The sequence below is a fragment of the Heteronotia binoei genome, chromosome 16, assembly GCF_032191835.1.
Source record: "Heteronotia binoei isolate CCM8104 ecotype False Entrance Well chromosome 16, APGP_CSIRO_Hbin_v1, whole genome shotgun sequence".
Lineage (NCBI taxonomy): Eukaryota > Metazoa > Chordata > Lepidosauria > Squamata > Gekkonidae > Heteronotia > Heteronotia binoei.
Genome location: NC_083238.1, coordinates 44156354 through 44177886, shown reverse-complemented (window position 1 = coordinate 44177886; position 21533 = coordinate 44156354). Strand labels below are relative to the sequence as shown.

At 45.0% G+C, this 21533-nt stretch overlaps 1 protein-coding gene across 1 annotated transcript in view; it reads right to left on the bottom strand.

Annotated features, from left to right (window-relative positions):
- Positions 1 to 4037: 4037 nt before the first annotated feature.
- KLF7 (KLF transcription factor 7) overlaps positions 4038 to 21533 on the bottom strand; it is a 126040-nt gene continuing 108544 nt past the window's right edge. The window contains exons 3-4 of the mRNA XM_060257314.1: positions 16250 to 16373; positions 4038 to 5074 (exon numbers count right to left, since the gene is read on the bottom strand). Coding sequence (XP_060113297.1) covers positions 5023 to 5074; positions 16250 to 16373 — 176 coding nt within the window. The 3' untranslated portion in view covers positions 4038 to 5022. The remainder of the gene's footprint in view (positions 5075 to 16249; positions 16374 to 21533) is intronic.

The window sequence follows — 21533 nt, the reverse complement described above, 5'->3', positions numbered from 1 at the left end:
ATTTGTGAGGGGATATAATTTCGCTTCACTGATTTAGATGAGTGCGTGTGCGCAAGCATTTGCTTGCACTTGCACAGGAAGAAAGTACAGAACCTAAACTCCAGCAATACACTCAACTGAAAAAAATCTAATTAAAAATGCTTTTGTTAGTTTTTTTTTTTCAAGTAGCCTAGCCTTGATTTCCGAATCCAAAAGCATTCATTGCAGATAAAGTATTAACATTTAACACCAGCTTCTGATCACATTCAAGTGGGTAATAAATTCTTGAAATAAATAAGATTTTTTTAATATATAATCCTTCACCCATCCAATTGTTTCTGGAATTTTTAATAAATGCCTGTAATGACTTCACAGAAGCCCATCACCTTCTCTGAAGAAGTTGACTGTTCCTGCCCTGAAAGTCCTTTTTCTAAAAAAAACCCCGTTTGCATGGGATAATGAAAGTGAGAGGAAATAAAACAAGTAGGGGAAATTCATCAAATATTTACAAAATTTCTCTTTCACTTATAGGGCTCCCAGATTCCAGGTGCGGCCTGAAGATCTGCCAAAATTACAACTGATCTCCAGCCAATAGCGATCCGATCCCCTGGAGAAAATGGCTGTTTTGGAGGGCGGACTTCATGGCGTTGTACCCCCCTGAGATCCCTCCCTTCTCCAAGCCTTGCCTTTTCAAGCTCCACCTCAAAATCTCCAGGAATCTTCCACCCAAGAGCTGGCAACCCTATAATCACTTTCTTCCATCTTCATCATGATAAGACAAAAGAAGCCCCTCAGAGAGCAGGATTCATTGTTAGTGTAGCTCAACACCAGGCATCTTGTTCTGTTTCACCCGCTGAAGGGCAAATCAAATTCCTAACACACAACGACTGTTTTTTAGGACACTGACTAAAGCAACCCTAAGCATGGTTATTTGGAAGTCAGACGTCCCACCAACTTCAATAGCCTCATTTCTTAGCAAGAAAGATTCAAATGGCAGGTTTGCAGCTTCAGCGGCGGCCAGAGAGGTGGTCAGTGGGAAGTCAGAAACTGCTAAAAGGAACTGCCAACCAAGTGGGAAGAAGTGTCTGATGCAGGCAGATTGAATGAGGCAGAAGCAAAGGCAAAGGAGAGCTTAGGTCAGCACTGTGCAGGTACATGACAGCCAGCTCGCCAGCAATACCAAACACTAGTTGCTGTTGCCATGGGCTACAATGGGGCATCAAAGGCTACACTTTGGTCCAGGTCTGACCTAGCAGCCTTCAACAGGAAGATTCCTCTGTAGGGGAGATGGGTCCTGCCATTTTTTGCAACTGTTCAGTTATGGCCCCCTCGTTTGACACACCACCATACTAGCTAGATTCTGGTTGGTTGTACTTAGAAGCAAGTCAGAAAAGGGCACAGTTACCTTTACTAAACACTGGGAAGCTATTACCGAGAGGGCCAAATCACATTACAGACTAAAGTGATGATCCAGAATCCAGTCTGCCATTGTGGGGCTTTGAAGACAAATCCTTTGGTTCGGGCCTGCTTGGAGCAACAATTTTCACAAGCAATGTGAAAATGTTCAATACGAATAGACTAGGATAAGCAAGAAAATGGCAGAGTACTGAAGATTTCTCATTTGTCTGCACTTAGGAGTGATGTTAGCAAGACCAACAATGTCAACAAGAGCTAAGTCAATAGTGTTCTTTTCATTTCACTTGCTCCCCCCTCCCCTTTCCTGCCTCTTTCAATTTTTTAAAAATACAGGCTCATATTAAATCACCACTGACTCTTGTACATGATTCACTACGAATTTTAGAGGCAAAAGCATTTAACAACAGCTCAGGTGTTGGCACCCCGTGGATATTGATATCCAAGTAACTACTGTCATGACAGATATGTTCACACATAATCCAGGATGTTACAAAACCAATCTCTTGGACAGTACAGATTTTTTTTCTTAGCTAATGCCCTGTCTGGATGGCCCGTCATCTCCCTCAGCTGAAGTGCAGTCCTAATCAGAGTGACCCCCATTCTAGGGTTCCCATGCTACTGCTTCCAGGAGCCAATTTCCTGTTTTTAACCCCTGACCTCCCCCGCCCCTCCCCACTGCCACTCAGTAGGCCAGCAATGGAAAAATGAAGGGGGGGAAATCAACAGCAGTGTAATGGAGTTACATCACTTCCTGGGAAAATCCAGAAGTGACGTTGCACCACTCAAGGAATCGCTGGAATCTCTAAGACAGTGCCCCCCACATCCCTATCCCTCAGTCTCTTGCCTGGTGCCAGGCACTGGCTAGTAATTCTACTAAGCCCATTGACTTCAGTGGATGTAGAAGGGTGTAACTCTGCTTAGGGTGGCACTGTTGCTATCCTGAAATTGCCATGCCATATTCAAATGCCAATCTATAGAGCTGTCAAAAGCCCCACTGAGCCCCTGGGTGGAATAAAAAATATGCACACACAGATATTAAGAACTATAAGATTGTCAGCAAGCACAGCTCCAGTAATTTTTTTTTTTTTTTAAAAAATCATAGTTAACCATAAATCTTTGGAATAAAAACTTAGCTCTCTCCCTCATCTTCCAACATTAACATCAAATCACCCTCCCAGAAGAGATGGATAGATTTTGGTCCGTTTCTCATCTCATCGTCGAGGGCCAGGTCTTGCTGTTTTAAAGGCCAAACAACCGCTGAAAGTCACAGCGCGTGCCGGAACTGTGACCCCTCCAAAAGAGCAGTATTTTGAAAACTCAGGTCGATTTTGCACTCACCATACTCCGCCCTCATGTCTGTCTTCTCTGTGCGGCGTCCTCCCAATTTCCCACTGCAGCAAACATTGCGGTTTTCGCACAGCAAACAGAAACTGCTTTTTAGCTGTTTCTGTTTGCTGCGCAAAACCCGTGATGTTTGCTGCAGGCCCAGCGCAAATAGTGGGAAATCGGGAGGACACTGCGCTGAGAAGACGGACGTGAGAGCGGTGTAAGGGTGAGTGCGAAATCGGTCACAGTATTTTGATGAACTCAAAGATGGGAGAGGAGCAAGAGCCCAAAACAGGCCCAAGTGCTAAGAATCCCTGTGTCTGCACATACGCTATACAGTTTCAAATATCCTGTATATAGATAAAAAAAGAATTTGTGTAAAGTTTTTGCATCCTAAACAGAAATTAGGAAATTATTGAACAGTCAGCGAGTCAAAAAACAGTCAAAAGAAGGGCAGTGAGCTAGGTCGAGGGGGCGGAAGAGCAACGGCCCAGGAAGAGTCGTGTTTTTGTTTCATTCAGTGCATCTCAGAGCCATGGTCCCTCAGGGTTCACTGTACACAATCGTTCCCAAATGACTAACTCCACCTGCATGAGAGACAGCTTGAAAAGGGAGTCTTTGGATTTAGTGCCAGCTCCAACTAGACAGAAACAGACATCATGTATATATAGAATATTTTTCGGTGTGTTTGTGTGTGTGTGTGTGTAAAGTAAAGGGAAATTAATCCACTTGGAGACACAACCATCAAATTATCTACAAGATTCAACAGGTGAGCCTGAGGCTTCCATCAACCCCTACAATAGTACAACCGCTGGTCTAACGGGAACCAGACATTATCAATCGATAACGCTCACTTGCACTTATCGTTTCAAAGGAAGTCAGCGCTCACCCAAAAGAAAGCCAATCCCTTTCAGTCAACCGTACAATGTTACGAGAATGGGAAAGTTATCATCTTGATGAAACGGGAAAGGAGAACCTAGCATAGGTCCTGTCATTTTAATCCAAACAGATTCTCATTTTCCCCCCACTCAAGATGATTACATATTTCTACAGATCTGCCCAACCCCAAAAATCTATCTTTTGCAGGTGCCAGACACACAAATGATTTACCAGACATTTGTCTAGGGTTAAAGAAGGGGCTAGCGAGAACAAGCGACCGGAGCTGCTAGCCGATTGATGAAGGTTTCAACAAGCATGCTCCCCCCATTGTGGTGCAGAAACCTGAAGTCACGCCTGAGTGATAGAATCCGAGACTGATATCCAGGTGAGGAAACAAGTTCTGCTGAACACGGAGAAAAAAGGTTCGAGCTTCCAAACGAGTTTTCCCTCCCCCCCCCACCTCCAAGTTTTCCATAGGCAATTAATGAGGAAGTCTGAACTATCACAAATCTGGTGATGCCCCCAAAGATACACTGTGGTGTCGCTCAGGAGACATTTTGCTGGCCAACCACTGTGATACCACATTAGCAGTTTCTGAAGTTCCCTAATGCACATGATGCTTGGTAATATCAAAAGATCAAGACGGAAGGGACTGAAGAAAAGGAAACCAACTGTTGACAAAGTCTGCACCAGTTCAAGAAAGAAAGGTGGTAGGTGCACCTTATGTGTCACTCCATAGTCTACTTGCCAATTAAGGCCATAGGGTATTGGCATAAAAGTATCTTGACAGCTCAGTTCTATGAAGAAGAACCCAAAACTGGAGCGGATCAAAGTGTTTGTGAAGGGTCTCATGTCGTGGTCCATAAGGGAATCTCAAAACAAATAAAAGCCAGAAAGGAACCAAGACATTGAAGTTTTGGCTACCAAACTAGGATTTGGTTTTTCTAGGTCATTAGTTTTTCCCTCCAAAATCTATTTAAAAAGAAAAGTTAGTGCTACAAATATGCAACTCTAAAATTAGTTTTCCTTCAATCAAGCTTCACTGAGAAGCAAGTGACGTAAGCTCCTTCTACTCCTGTCCACTTGCAGGAAATTGGCTCCCATATCCTTTTATTTCCATTGGCAATAAACAGGGAATACAAATTCCAGACTGCCGAAGTGCCGTAAGCCGTTGTTGTCTTAATGACTTCTCCCGCAGTCCGTTTTCTCTCAACATGTCTTCTGCCTTCCAGAAGGGCAAGGCGCAAGGAATGGATGTTCATCATTGAGTATAGTTGACAGCATTTAGTGCACGGTTTGTGTACAGAGGTTTACATGTGATCAAGTTCTTCTCTCCTGAAAGACAGAGCTCCATTCTACCCCTTTCCCCTGGGATACTTAGGTCTTGACTGTATCTGGGCCACGTTGAGCAGTCTCAGGTGCTCAGATGTGTCTCTTCATATGGAGGGCGAGGTGATCGGACCTTGAAAAACACCTGGAAAAGTAAACGCAGAAGTTAAATTAGGGTTGGACACACAAGATCTTTCATATCGCATTCCTCATTGCATGCAAGAATGTTGTTGACAAGCTGAAAAATTTCTCTGCTTATGATTTTACCTTGAATAGCGAAATTAGCATCTAAGACGAGTTGGGTGGAGTTGTTCATTAATGATTTGGAGTTGGGAGTAAGCAGTGAAGTGGCTAAGATTGTGGATGACACTAAATTGTTTAGGGTGGTGAGAACCAGAAAGGACTGTGAGGCACTCCAAAGGGATCTGTTGAGGCTGGGCGAGTGGGCGCCAACGTGGCAAATGGTTCAATGTAGCCAAGTGCAAAGTAATGCACATTGGGGCCACAAATCCTAACTATAAATACAAGTTGATGGGCTGAGAACTGGCAGAGACCTTGGGGTCGTGGTAGATAACTCACTGAAAATGTCAACACAGTGTGCAACTGCAATAAAAATGGCAAACGCTATGCTGGGAATTATTAGGAAGGGAACTGAAAACAAATCAGTCAGTATCATAATGCCCTTGTATAAATTGATAGTGCAGCCTCATTTGGAGTACTGTGTACAATTCTGGTCACCACACCTCAAAAAAGATATTATAGCATTGGAAAAAGTGCAGAAAATGGCAACTACAATGATTAAAGGGCTAGAACACTTTCCCTATGAAGAAAGGTTAAAACGCTTTGGGCTCTTCAGCTTGGAGAAACGTTGACTGAGGGGTGATATGATAGAGGTTTACAAGATTATGCATGGAATAGAGAAGTTAGAGAAAGAAGTCCTTTTCTCCCTTTCTCACAATACAAGAACTCGTGGACACTCAATGAAATTGCGGAGCATTCGGGTTAAACGGATAAAACAAATAAAAGGAAGTACTTCTTCACCCAAAGGGAATTCACTGCCACAGGAGGTGGTGTTGGCTACAAGCATAGCCAGCTTCAAGAGGGGATTGGATAAGCATATGGAACAAAGGTCCATCAGTGGCTATTAGCCACAGCCTATTGTTGGAATTCTTTGTCTGGGGCAGTGATGCTCTGTATTCTTGGTGCTTGGAGGGGGCACAGTGGAAGGGCTTCTAGCACCACTGGTGGACCTCCTAATGGCACCTGGGTTTTTTGGACCACTGTGTGACACAGAGTGTTGGATTGGATAGGCCATTGGCCTGATCCAACATGGCTTCTTTTATGTTCTTATGAATGTATTAGACATAATAAAAGATTAATTCACCTGGAAGTTTTACACCTTGGCCATCAAGAGTAACTTCCGAAGATATGGAGAAATTATTAGTAAGAAGATAAGGGAGGCAATGAGGAACCGTGGCTCAGAGGCAGAGCACTTGCTTTGCATGGATAACATCCCAGGTTTGATCTTGGGCATTTCCAGTTAAAAGCAATCAGGTAGTAGACAATGTGAAAGACCTCCACTTGAGACCTTGACCTATTGCCACTCAGAACAGAGAACAATGACATTGACAGACCTATGTTCTGGCTCAGCTGAAGGCAGATTAGTGTGTTCCTGTAAACCAAAACTGACTCACTGGAGCATCCCAATACTCCTAGGGCCATGAGCAATGTTCCCTCTAAGCTGCAGAGTCTTGTGAGCAAAAATTCTACTTTGTGAGCTCCTGGCATTAAAGTTGCGAGCTCCTGCATCAATGATTGTGCTCTGGGGTCATCCTTCCTGAGCCAAGACAAAAATCTGTGAGCTGGAGGTTAAAAATCCATGAGCTAGCTCACGCTAACTCAGCTTAGAGGGAACACTGGCCACAAGAGCTGCTTTCCCAAAACAATATCATGATGGGCCCCTGATCTTGTCAGATCTCAGAAGCTAAGCAGGATCGGATCCTGGTCAGTATTTGGATGGGAGATCAGACCACCAAGGAATACCAGGGGGGGGGGGAATCACAGGGTATGCAAGAGCTCCCCTTGGTGCATGAAGCGTTTTGAGAGAAATGCCACACAAAAGCAAATAACCAAATTGATTTAAGTGGTACCGGAGATACTCCGGAGACTCTCTTTCAACCCCCTCTGAGGCCACCTTGGATCTCTCCCTCATTGCTTCCAAAACACACGCCATCAGCAGAAGCTGAAAGGCAGCCGGCCACTTTGCCAGCTTATCACTGTGTGCCGCACTGGAGATGTGAGACACAGCTGAAATAATTGTTTGCTTGGGGGGAAAAAAATACCCTGTTTTACCGCTTAAGGAAGCTCTACGTCTTGATGTGGTTTCATAGCATCAAAGGACCTACCATCTATGCTCTCGTAATGCGTAATGCGTATCATCTTCATGTGCTTCTCTGTCAGGCTATGCAAATTTGGACTACAGATGAGAAGGCTCAGGAGGAAAAACACAGAAAAATGAGGAAGGAGTCTGTTTTTTTTTTTTACTGTCCCCCCCCCCCCCCAGGACATTTTAAATTGGGGGAGGGGGGAGACTCCTATGAAATATTTTCTTTGTTTTGAGTGAGAAAAATGCTTATTAAGGCAAAGTGTTTCACACTCAGGCTGATTCCACACTAACCTTGCTCTGCGCCAGGCTTCTGTTCCCCTCCAGAGCAAGCTAGCGATTTCGCACCAATTGCTCTGCGCCGCCATTTTGTATGGGGAAAAATCTGCAATTTGCCGCTTGGCAGCGTAAACCTGTTTTTCCCCACACAAAATGGCGGCGTGGAGCAACTGGTGCGAAATTGCTAGCTTGCTCCAGAGGGGAATGGAAGCCTGGCGTGGAGCAAGGTTAGTGCGGAATCAGCTTCAGAATGTATAACATGAAGAAGTCTGTGGACGTTTTTGATTTTTTTCCAGTGGAAAAACTGAGATACTTGGGGAATACTGAAAAAAAGCCCAATGAGATATTTCTCTTACAAAGCATTTCACTCATTCCAAAAGTATAGTATAAAAAATTGGAGAACTGTCTTAAGTTTTCCAATGGAATGAGTTCTTTTTTAAAAAAGAAAATGACTATTATACTGCAGACATATACAATACAAGGTTTTTTGTTGACCAATAATTAATTATAGGTTATAATGTGTTAAAGAGTTATTTACATTCAGTATTTCAATGTTATAAAGTTTAACTGAACATCCAAATGTGCGGGCAGGCTCGCCTATTGGAATGCTACAAAACAGTTTCTTCCAAAAAAATATAATTTCTTTTGTTTACTCCAGAATTTGTGTTCTGTCTTCAACTTTTTTTTTTGTAGCTCCCAGATGACAAAAATTAAAGAAACTTGGGCTATGATAGTATAAGGCACAGTAGTATAAGTGCCAACTCTTTCTCAAGTATTTTTTTTAAACATATGATAAGTTTATTAGAAATTCCAAGTTATACAGAACTTTGTTGGGTGAAGTAGTATCAAGTATATTAATTCCATATATAACAAAATTTTACTATGCATAAAGTACTATGGTATATATAACATTGTAGAACATCTTATTTAGCATTTAAGATAACATCCAGTTCGCCAATCAATCAATCTATCTATAGATAAATCAATAAATAAATATCTTTTAAGGATAAATTAACTGGTAATTGCGCTAGAATTTTGACTCTTAAGCCAAGAATACTGCCTTGCTCCATCCCAAGCTAAACAAAAGGGAATATTTAAATACAAAGAGAAAGAAGGGATAGCATAAGTTAGAAAGAATTATAGTGAGAGAAATTGAAGGTAGGTTGTGTTAATAGGTAAAATATTTTTAGATTCAGTATATTCCAGAAACGGAAGCCATTTTTCTTCAAAAGATGTGACCTTGGGGTAAATGCCAGACAAGGAAAGTTGTGCTGTGATTTTCTCCATTATTAAAATGTCCCAGATTTTTGTAAACCAGAGTTCAAGTATTCAGTATATTTATACTTATACTCAGGGGTGGAATTCTAGCAGGAGCTCCTTTGCATATTAGGCCACACACCCCTGATGTAGCCAATCCTCCAAGAGCTTACAAAAAAAGAGCCTTGTAAGCTCTTGGAGGACTGGCTACATCAGGGGTGTGTGGCCTAATATGCAAAGGAGCTCCTGCTAGAATTCCACCCCTGCTTATACTAATATGAAGATATTTATACCTCTATATTTCATAAATACACCAAATAATACAGTAATATGCTATAAATTATGAAACAATACAAAATGTTTAGGCTTGAAAGTAAGTAGTCTATACATTTTTATTTTCTCCCAATTTCTATTTTGTTTTTCTTGGAGGGGGGGAGGAGGGGGAGAACTGGGTCCCCCCCCCCTCAGGGCTTCAAAATTTCCAGAGGTTTTATATCTCTAATAAGAACAGCAGTTTTTACATCTGTGTTCTTCTGTTCCTCCAAGGAATTCAGATCAGTGTTTTACCCTCACAACAACCCTGTAAATAGATCCAAGTGGGCAGCCGTGTTGGTCTGAAGTAGCTGAACAAAGCAGTAGTCAAGTTTCACCTTTAAGACCAAACAAGTTTTATTCAGAACGTAAGCTTTCGTGTGCTCTCTAAGCACACTTCAACAGACGAGGGGATCAGGTATCGTGGGCTGAAATACAAGCAGTTTGTTGATTAAGTATGCAGACTGATCACATGATCAACATCAATCTATTCATTATAAACATCATTCTAAGTCTAGACTAGAATGATGTTTATAATGTATAGATTGATGTTGATAAGTAAATTAGGTGGACTACAACTAGGAAATACTCGTCCTTTTGTGATTCACCTAGATTTACAGAAACACCAACTGGCAGAGGACTTTATTACCTTTTATGGCTATCCAGACCAAATGGCCAAGCCACACTGGTTTACCATGTGATCAGTCTGCATACTTAATCAACAAACTGCTTGTATTTCAGCCCACAATACCTGATCAACAACCCTGTAAGGTTAGCTAGGGCAATTAGTACAACTGGCCCAGGATCGCCATATTACAGAGGAGTGGTCTGAACCTGACCAACTGAGGGGTTTAAATCTTAAACCCCTGATTTTGTTGGCTTTCGTAGCCAACGGTTTTTGAGTTGGAGGAGTGGCCCCACTGTATAGAACAAGAGAAGTTGGTTACAGTTTGAAATGAACAAGGCGGTAACCTCTATTTAAGAACGATGGTTTAAATGACTAATCTTAATGTTTAAGTCCATGGTTGGTGCTAACTCATGAAAACATCAAAAATCAGGACTCTCCCACAGACAAGACTGGGATTTCTACCTACTGAATGACTTTCCCAGGTATGTAGGAAACTGTGACTTTTCAAATAACCAAAAAAAGGAAAACAAACAAACAACAACACCCCCGCAAAGGACTGATTGTGAACCAGAAAGCATAGAGGAGTAAGAGTGGCTGACTATCAGTTAAAAGGGATGAAGGATGCAAGAGAGATGGAGGAAAATTGGCCAGCACAAGTCTCTTGAGATTTTCTGGAATCCTGGAGGGGGACATATTGGTTTGTGGTGGTGGAATGTGCCATCAAGTTATAGCACACTGACAGTGACCCTCTGTTGAATACTGGGTTCGATACACGAGGAGGCTTAGTTGCAGTTGATCACAGCTCTTTATTAGTGATTACAGCATGGTAATAGGCAGATGAAGACTGCTCAACGGGGCCAACACTCCAAAGTTTCCGCGCTAGGATTGGTCTAGGGAAGCAGAGATTTGGATCCTGCTTCCCATTGTTCCCCAGTCCCAAGCTCAGTCCTAAAAGCTCCAATGAGTCAGGCAGGAACTAACAATCCCCATGAAACACAGAGTCACACATACACAATGCACCCAAAGGGTTTTCAAGGTAAGAGATGTTCAGAGGTGATTTGCCATGGCCTGCCTCTGTGTAGCAACCCTGGACGTCCTTGGTGGTCTCCCATCCAAGTACTAACAGGCTGACCCTGTTTAGCTTCCCGGATGTGATAAGGTCAGTGCAGGGAAGAAATCTCCCCCATTCTGCAGTTTCTCACAGGCCTCCAGTGTGTAGGAGGCCTAAAGATGAGCATCTATGAATGTTCCCTGTCCTGTCATTTCCATCTCTGCTTGTTCGTGACAATTAAACTTCTGTGGCTCCGTAACGGGTGGAGAGGAAGAGGTTAACGCAAGACCTATATGGCAAGTCATCTTGCCAGGACGCCAACGGCTTTGATTAGCTCAGCTGGTCAGAAAGCATCTTTAGTCATTTAATCACAGGCTTATTTTTCTTCACAAACGAGAGCTTAAGAGAGATTAGGTGGTACGCTCTGGAGAATAGGGGAGGAAGAATGAAAGAAGCAAATGCTACAATCAGAGCTGGCACAATTAAGTAAAAAAGAGCCGTTGTTCCACCAACTGGGATAAAATAAGTTTCTGAATATGCAGTAAGACTCTCATTCTTCCTGGTAGTCTTACAGGAGGGGAAAGACTATATGACGGAATGTATTTGATAGGACATTAGAAGGTTGGTTCCAGCCACTTGCTCAAAAAAGAACACCTTTTCGTGATTACTGTTACACAGTAAAAAACCCCAAGGTTTACAATGCAATCCTAAATAGTGTTGCCCACTTCAAAGTCCTCCGACTCAAAATTGTGTAAGCTGTGGGCTTCACAGCACTGCTGTTGGTTCTGGCTTTTCCCTGTTCTGTAAATGTTTTGCTCCCTTGAGAGGTCAATTGGCTATTACACCGCTTTATGTCTGGCATATTTCCCAGCTCATTTAAACTGCAGGTTTTTATGATGGACACACAGTGATGTAATATCGATGCAACCACTAGAGGGAGTAAAACATGTGCAGAACAGGAAACTCCCTCAAAGCAACAGGAACAAGCCAGTGAGGAAAATGAGAAGGGGGGGGGGGGAGAACCCATGTATTTAGGGTTGCTCTGTGGACTCCCTGCATTTGCAGAGCATCAGCTGTCTCCAAGACTGAGTCTGACTTATCTAAGCTGAGTTAGTGTGAGCTAGCTCACAGATTTTTAGCCTCCAGCTCACGTATTTTTTTACTTAGCTCAGGAAGGATGACCCCAGAGCACAATAATTTATGCAGCAGCTCACAACTTTAATGCCAGTAGCTCACAAAGTAGAATTTTTGCTCACAAGACTCTGCAGCTTAGAGGAACACTGCTTGCAACCATGTGGTCAGCTGGATTCAAGTGTCTAGCCTGTTGCTTTTATTTGTTTATTTGGGATATTTTAAGCTGCCTTTACCTAGCAAAGGTTCAAGGAGTCTTAAAACATTCTATACAAATATAATAAACTACAGAATAAAACAGCACAACAAAGATCCTACACTCTTTAAAAAAAATATTTTTGTATTTATTGTATGTGTGTGTGTGTGTGTGTGTGTGTGTGCACACCTGGAAGTCATGGCGACCTCTGGTGACTGACTCCTACTGCGGGCATGGAGGATATTCAGAGAGGTGGCTGAATAAAGCCTGCCCCTGCCTCCCAGCTTCTGGTATTCCAAGGTCTCCCATCCAAGGCCCTGCTCAGCTTACAAGATATGATGAGACTGGGTTTGCCTGAGCTGTGCAGGTCAGGGGAGATCCTACACTCTTAAGAGGCCCTCTAGGCTCAGCCTCCTACATAGGTAGAGTTGCCATGCGACCAGGGCTTTTTTGGTAGCAGGAACTCCTTTGCATATTAGGCCATACACCCCTGATGTAGCCAATCTTCCAATGGCTTACAGGGCTCTTTGTACAGGGCCTACTGTAAGCTCCAGGAGGATTGGCTACATCAGGGGGCATGGCCTAATATGCAAAGGAGTTCCTGCTACAAAAAATGTGAACATTCCAGATCTCCACCCGCATCAGACCTTGCCTGCTCAGCACTCCAAACACACACAAAACCAAAAACCCCACCACTGGCCACACAGTTTTAATTGATTCGTAGAGTGAACTGATTTCACTTCCGGGGGAAACCTCAGTTTTACCACAAAGTTTCCAGCAATTCCTACAAAGGCTGTTTCCCATGCCCCTGTCGTACCCAGTCTCCCACCGGTTGCGAGGCCAAACTATTTCTAGATATCCCCTCGGCAACTAATGCAGTTTGCCATATTGCCGTTCAAGAAGCACTAGCCCACCCGAGGTCGCCTTGAGAATGCCAAACTGGCCATGAGGTTCTGTGGATCTCAGGCATTATAAAATATAGAAACCAGCAGGGCTTTTTTTGATAGCAGGAACTCCTCTGCATATTAGGCCACACAGCCCTGATGTAGCCAATCCTCCAAGAGCTTACAGGGCTCTTAGTACAGGGCCTACTGTAAGCTCCAGGAGGATTGGCTACATCAAGGGGTGTGTGGCCTAATATGCAAAGTTCCTGCTACAAAAAAAGCCCTGGAAACCAGTAAATTCAACAAGTGGAAATAATATGACAATAAGTTACCAGGGCAGGGGTGGGGATGAATTGTAGCACTGAACTCAGCACAGAGGAGAAATCTAGTTGCTGAAGCCCTGAGTCAGTGACTTGTGTGCTTTCTCCTTAGAGGACAAAACAGAAAAAGGAAACAGCATTCATGCCTGACCACTTGAAACCAGTATAACTTCACCAACATTAGTGGTGCAACAGTTCAAGTCCTTCCCGCCCCAACAGAGTAAAATCTTATTTTGGGGAGGGACGGTGGTTCAGTGGTAGAGCATCTGCTTGGTAAGCAGAAGGTCCCAGGTTCAATCCCCGGCATCTCCCAACTAAAAAGGGTCCAGGCAAATAGGCGTGAAAACCCTCAGTTTGAGACCCTGGAGAGCTGTTGCCAGTCTGAGTAGACCATACTGACTTTGATGGACCGAGGGTCTGATTCAGTAGAAGGCAGCTTCATATGTTCTTTCAGTATGTGGAGATGCAGAGAACATGGAAGAAAATCGGAAGACCGAGAGATTCTCCCTCTGTTTCTTGCTATTCCTCGTTAGCATCGTCTCGCGGTCCATAGATTGAAAAAAGAGAGACTATACTGGGAGATAGAGGGGAGGGAGAATGAAGTTAGCAGAGGAGGGACGAATGAAGGCCTCCGAAAGGCAGGATGTGAAAAATGATCTGATTTCCTTCCCATTAAAGAACAGGCCTCTGTTTACGTCCATCACATCCTCTTCTTGCGTGAGCCTTGACGGTCTAATGCGCTCTGGGGCTAAATAGATCCTTGATTGTATTAGAGGCATTTTCTTATTAAAGTGAAGGGTCTTCAGGCTACTTCAAAAAAAAAAAAAAAGATGGATAATTTCCTAAAAGCTGCCCTCCAAGTCCCACGTATCAGTTGGAGTTGAAAAGATGGCACGGTCAGATGGAAGCATCTGACTCGATTACTGCTCCAGTCGGATCTCGGCTTTAGGCTCGACGCGGCCAGTATCTCCAATTAGGGGATGGACTGCTTGGAAAATGACCCTGCTATCAGGTTTGATTACTGGGAAGTCTTGTGCTTCCTACTTATCTGAGATTTTATTTTGTTTGTCTTCTTGATGGGCTATTGCCGGATATTCAAAAGCACGCAGAGTCAAGTAGTCCTCGCTTATATTACTAAACCTAACAACCAGAGTTCAAAGATAATCGAGCCTCTCACATGCAGGCTTCGGATTCAGTAGGAGCTCACAGGACAGCAGCTCCCAAACCTTTTTGAGAGTTCCTCCTCCTCCTCCCCACCTACCTACCTTGTCCATTGAATAGTAGGTGCAGCTGCATAACAATCCCTGGATTAGGAGAGCAGGCAACCAGCCAGCCACCAGGGGCTTTGCAACACCCCCAGCAGCCCTCATTAACCCCTGGAGAAGCCCACAGCACCCTTTCTCCACTTCTTATGTGATTTTGGGTGGCGGGTGGCTTGCTGGCCTTTTGACTGGGGGGAGAGGCAGCCCAGGAGAGGCCCAGGTGAGCAAGGCCTGCTTGGGCTGGCTGGATCTCTAGTCAGCCCAAGCAGGCTTCGCTTGCCCAGGGCTTGCCTTTCTTGTATCAGATTGCTTTTGGCTGGGGGGGGCAGCATATGCTAATGAGCTCTGCCACCTATTTTTCTACAAAGATGACCTCTGCTTACATGGAAGTAGGGTTGCCAATCCCCAGGTGAGGGCAGGGTATCCCCCGGTTTCGAGGTCCTCCCCCTGCTTCAGGGTCATCAGAAAATGGGGGGGGGGGAAATGTTTGCTGGGCATTCCATTATTCCCTATGGAGACTGATTCCCATAGGGTATAATGGAGAATTGATCCACAGGTATCTGGAGCTGGTATTCCAAGGTATCTGGGGCTCTGGGGGGCTGTCTTGTGAGGTAAAGACACCATATTTGTAACATATAATCCAGTGCCTCTCTCCAAAATACCCTCCACGTTTCAAAAGGATTGGACCAGGGGGTCCAATTCTATGAGCCCCCAAAGAAGGTGCCCCATCCTTCATTATTTCCAAATGGAGGGAAGGCATTTAAAAGGTGTGCAGTCCCTTGAAATGTGATGGCCAGAACTCCCTTTGAAGTTCAATTATGCTTATCGCAACCTTGCTCCTGGCTCCACCCCCAATGTCTCCTGGCTCCACCCCCAAAGTCCCCAGATATTTCTTGAATTGGACTTGGCAACCTTACATGGAAGAGATGGATTTTGATAACAGCTGGTTTTTATATTAGAAAGAGGAGAGTATCCATTGCTTCCTTGCCCCAGTATGCTTCGGAGGCAACTTGGCAGCCATAAAGTAATACAAGCCCTATGCTGTTTTACTAAGAAGTTTCATTTCAATCTTTGGGGCTTATTTTAGGGTTAGCAGGCAATCACCAGGAGGTTTGGGAATGGGGTATGAGGAGGGGAAACATCTCTCAACACAGCAGCACCACTTTCAGTTGAAAGTGATATCATGTCAGGTGATGTTCTAGGAATTCACTTAATCTCAATGGTAAGTACAACAGAGATTGGGTGAATTCCTAGAGAGTTTCCTAGTACGATGAAGGCACTTCCGGGTCGTCACCCAAAAACTATGTCAATACATCAAGTGGAGAACACATCAAGTTTTGCTCCCACTATCACATTGAGCAGTGACATGGGCTGGGACTGCTTGGGCATAGCTGACAGAGTGGTAAGTCTAGTTTACTCCCAGATAGGGGCGCATAAAACTGCATCCTTAGATTGCCGTGGTTTCCCATATCTTTAGAAAATAACTACATTGGCTCATGTCTATGTTGTGCCAGCTATGCAGGTAAAATTGGCAACTGACCATTCAGATGAATTATCCCACTTTACGGAATAGCCTGTCTCTTTCTGAGGGCGGAGATGAAAACCAGCCCTCCTTACCTGTCACAATGGTTGCACTTGAAGGGCTTTGCCCCTGTGTGTTTCCTGTAGTGCCGCGTGAGTTCATCGCTCCGTGCAAAACGCCACTCGCACCCTTCCCACGAACACTTGTAAGGCTTCTCACCTGTAGGAGAGAGTAACGGAGTCAACAGTGCCAAACAAAGAACTGGGATCAAGTGCCCACTCCCCATTCCTGCCATCATTACATAAGTAATTACATGGCACCGCATTACATGACACCACAACCATGCCAGAGCATTCAGGCACCCTGAACTTAGAAAAGGTTTGAACTGTCATCCTCCCCACATAAACCTCGGCCTAGAACTGATGCCACTCATCAAGGGGAAAGTCCAAGACAAACTGCTCTCCCACTGCAAAACTCTAAGGCAGGCAATCTCAAAGCAAAGTGACCCCAGAAATGAACATATTCCATGTTCCTGTTTGCAAATGCATCACAAGATTCTCAGTTCTCATTTCCCCCTTCCTCATCTTTAGGAATGCAGAGAATCACAATATTAGGGTTGCCATTTCCCTGGTTACAGCAGGAAGTATCCCACTCCCAGGATCCATTCATTGCCTGCCACTACTCCAAGTGGAGGTAGGGGAAAGTTTTTCAAAACAGCAATTTTGGCTGTGTTGTTGTTACATCACTCCTGGGGGAAGCCCAGAGGTGAGAGATGGCAGCTCTAGGAATTGACAGAAACTCTATGGCTTTACTATAGAGTTTCCCACAATTCTTAGAGTGGCCTTGCATCACTTCCAGGTTGTTCCAAGGGATGCAGCTGACATTGTGCACTCCCCCGTATCTCTGTCCTTAATCCTCTGGCTGGTTTGCTGGGCTTGGCCAGGAACCCCTAAGTTGTATGTGGATAATATTCAAATAAAACTCCTGTCTTTAACAAACAGCTGAACAAATTAAGGTCTTCTGCACTCTCTCCCAACATCAATGCGCTATTATGCAAATGTATCCACATTCTCTTAAATGGATTTCTTTATTATTTCTATTTCTAGAAAGTAAGTACTGGGGCTCAAGGTAGTGTACAACATTTTATAAAATACATTCAGACCAAATTTAAATATAATGGACAGTAAAAAAAACAAAAAAAAGCTCAAAATTCATTGCAGATGGCACCTGGAAAAGATCTAGAGCATTTTTTGTAGCAGAAACTCCTTTGCATATTAGGCCGCACCCTAGTCTCTGTATTAAGAGCCCTGTAAGCTCTTGGAGGATTGGCTACAGCACGGGTGTGTGGCCCAATATGCAAAGGAGTTCCTACTACAAAAAAAAAAGCCCTGAATAGGTCAAATTTAATCCTCATCCTAGTGGGAAAGGAAAGGAGCCAAGCTGATTAAAAAGTGTTGCTATTCTCAAACATAAGCCTGGCAGAACATCTCTGCCTTACAAGCCTTGTGGAACTGTGTTAAGTCCCAAAGGGCATGGATGTTATTTGGCAGAGAATTCCACCAGGTCAGAACCAGGGCCAAAAAAGCCCTGGCTCCGGTTGAGGACAGTCGGGACATTTTGGGGCCAGAGATCACCAGTAGATTTTTCTCAGCTGAGCGTAACGCTCTTTGGAGGAGGGGGGGTTATTCCAGGAGAGGCGGTTCCAAAGGTATGCTGGTCCCATACTGTTTAGGGCCTTGAAGGTTAACACCAGCCTACAGACCCGGTGTTCTTTTGGCACATAATTTTAAATGAAAACACATATCCCATTTTATGAAGCATGAAAATTTAGTTTTCTTATAGAGAAGCTTTGTTCCAATGCTACTTGTTTAAAGATATGCTTTAAACCCGGGGTGTCAAACATGCGGCCCGGGGGATGAATCAGGCCCCCAGAAGGTTCTTATCAGGCCCCTGAGCAACTGACAGTCATCTGCTTCCTTCTGCACACAACTTGCTTCGCCAGGCTTGCTCAATCACACAGGAGCTACAGAACAAAGCTCCTCCCTTGGGGAGGAAATGGGGTAAGGAGAGCTAGCTTTACCAGGCTCTCTCAATTGCACAGCAGAGCTACTAAGCCAAGCCTCTTTTCCTTCTGTTGGCTGAGGCTCAACAAACCAGTGAGGTGGATTAGGCTGAGTGTGTGTGTTTGTCTGTGTCCTTTAAAAAGTTTATATCTCCCCTACGTGGCATTACATTTTATGGCACACATAGCTGGGCCTGAAAAGGTCAAGATCCGGCCCTCATAACAATGAGTTCGACTCCTCTGCTTTAAAGCATATGAGTGTGCCAACCCTCACACCCCAAATCAAAATTCTGTGCCAGAATAATTCAAGCAGGAATATCTTGCACTAGAGAGTTTCCATTTCAGATTTGTGCACTGATTTCACACACACACAAACACACGTTGGTTTACTGCACATATAAAGCGGAGGGCATCCAATGTTCCCTTACATGTCTAACTGTGATCACTGTAGGGATGTAAGAAGTATATAATTACGTGTTCAGTCAAGCCCAAATGGTATTAAGGTATCATTTATCTAGAGTGGGTTTTTAAAATTTTAATTGCCTTCCCTTCCTCCCCCCACAACAGGCAGTTTGTGTGGCAGGTGGGGCTGAAAAAGTCCTGAGAGGATGGGGACTGGCCCAAAGTCGCCCAGCAGGCCTCATGGGCCTCAAAGTGGCTTACAATCGCTTTCCCTTCCTCTCCCCACAACAGGCACCTTCTGAGGCAGGTGGGGCTGAGAGAGTTCTGAGAGAACTGGGACTGGCTCAAGGTCACCCAGGAGGCCACGTGTCTCACAGTGGCTTACAATCGCCTCCCCTTCCTCTCCCCACAAAAGGCACTTTGTGAAGTGGAAAGGGGGAGGGCTGAGAGAGTTCTGAGAGAATTGGCCCAAGTTCATTCTGTTGGCTTCATGTGGAGGAGTGGGAAATCAAACCGCTGTTCTTAACCACTACACGACGGTCCTCAGTGTTTAGTTCTAGTGCTTTTGTCCCTCTGATTAGTCAAAGCAGCCTGGGGAGAAAGGATTAAACAAACTCTTCTGAACAAACCTAACAGCTTCCTCTCCAGCAAACGTATCTGCAGTTTGATAAAACACAAGCACGCACTCCATGAGAGCAAACTGTACCTCTCCCACATAATGTGCACTTCAGCGGTGGTTTTCATCAATCCTACACTGTTATTTCTATCAAGTTTCATTAAACTGTCATGTCTAAGCTTGTCCCTTGACTAGTACTGCAATCCATCTACTATGTTGATTGATGAACATTATTGTTAACTGGGAAAGTGTTCCCTTTCTTCTGTCTAGAATTGCCAACCTCCAGGTGGGGCCTGGAGATCTCCTGGAATGACAACTGCTCTCCAGGCTACCCAGATCAGTTGCCCTGGGAGAAATGGCAGCTTTGGAGGGTACACATTATGGCAGGTGTTTCCAATATGGCTGCCATGGTACCCACTGATAACCTTTTCTCTTGCCCTCCAAGTAGGCTTCCCAAATCCCCCACCTGGGCGGGGGACCCCAGATTTGGAGCCTCCTCCCCCCGCTCGCCAAAAATCTGGAAAGCGGGGGGGGGGGATGGCGGCCCTTCCCACCCAGCCCCGATCCCAGCAGCTTCTCCTCTCCCCTTCCTGTTTCATCTTCTCGCCCTCCCCGCAGACGCCTCTTTTTCAACCCCCATGCCCCATCCCGGGTTGTGAGGAAAGTGGGGGGGGGGGGGCTGTGAAGAAGGAAGGAAGGGGGGAGCGAAAGAAGGAGGGCCGGCGATGTGGAGCGCGTGAAGCGCCTGATGCGGCCGGAGAATGTGAACGGCAGAGACACGGCCGGCAGGAAATCCAGCCCCCTCCATTTCGCCGCAGGTACGACCAGCCCTGGCCCTTCCCTTCTCCCTCTCCTCCGCTGCCTCCTCTCCGGGTCTCTTGTGGGGACTCTTCCCTTTCCTTCTCGAAGGTGCAGTTTGTTTATCTTAAGGCTGGAGTGGAAGGAAGGGATCATTTTCTCGGCGGCCTCTTCGGGCTCGTCTAGGCTTCGTGTGTGGAGACGAAAGGTGGAGGCTGGCATCAGTACCAGTGTGCCATCTAAGCTGCGGTAGTGTGAGCTAGCCCACAGATTTTTAGCCTCCAGCTCACACATTTTTTGTCTTAGCTCAGGAAGGATGACCCTAGAGCACAATAATTTATGCAGTAGCTCACAATTTTAATGCCAGTAGCTCACAAAGTAGTTTTTTTTGCTCACAAGACTCGGCAGCTTAGAGGGAACATTGATCAGTACCCAAAGTGGATGGAAATATGGGGCCAGGGTTATGGCTCTTCCCCCCTCTCCCTGGGGGAGCTTTTTTTTGAGGTAGAGGCACCAAATTTTCAGTATAGTGTCTACTGCCTCTCCCCAAAGTACCCCCCCCCCAAATTTCAAAACAATTGGACCAGGGGGTCCAATTCTATGAGCCCCAAAAGAAGGTGCCCCTATCCTTCATTATTTCCTATGGAAGGAAGACATTTAAAAAGGTGTGCTGTCCCTTTAAATGTGATGGCCAGAACTCCCTTGGAATTCAATTATGCTTGCAACATCCTTGTTCCTGGCTCCGCCCCCAATGCCTCCTAGCTCCACCCCCAAAGTCTCCAGATATTTCTTGAATTGGACTTGGCAACCCTACCTCCAAGTGTTTTGAGAATAGGGTTGCCAGGTCCTACTGGGCAGCCACTGGGGGAATCCTTGGTAGTGACATCATAACATCACTGATGTTGGTGGTGACATTCTAGTTTTTGGGTAAAACTTTATGGTTTGTGATAGAGTTTTGCCCCAAAACTAGAGCATCATAGCGCGATGTCAGCGATGTGATGATATCATTTTCGGGCCAGTTGGGGGCGGGATTTCCCTCGTTGGCCAGCTGGCTGGCAGCAGGGAAGCACCCCACAAAAGTGGGGGCAGGGGTCTGGCAACCCTATTTTAGGAAGTAGGAAGGACCAAGTGTGGCTTTTGACCAGCAAGACTTCTGGTGAGGCACTGCAGATTGGATTGGCTGCACGGATGTTTTAAAATGTTGCTTGTGGTGAGACAGCTGACACCACAATACAAGGATCTTCACTATGTCACTGAAGGTGAGCTGTGGCAGCCATTTTGTGACTGGCTCCACTTCCTGTGTCAGTCATTTCTGACAGCCATTTTGTGGCGGTGCTGCTCACCACTCTTGATCAAAATTCCAAAGGTGCATACAGTCTCAAAAAAGTTGGGGAGCCCCCTCCTCTAGGGGATCATATCCCCTCTGGCCTTAAGTTAGCCATAGCTCTCACAGGAGTTGTCCTTGAAAGGGCAGCTTCTGAGAGAGCTCTCTCAGCCCCAC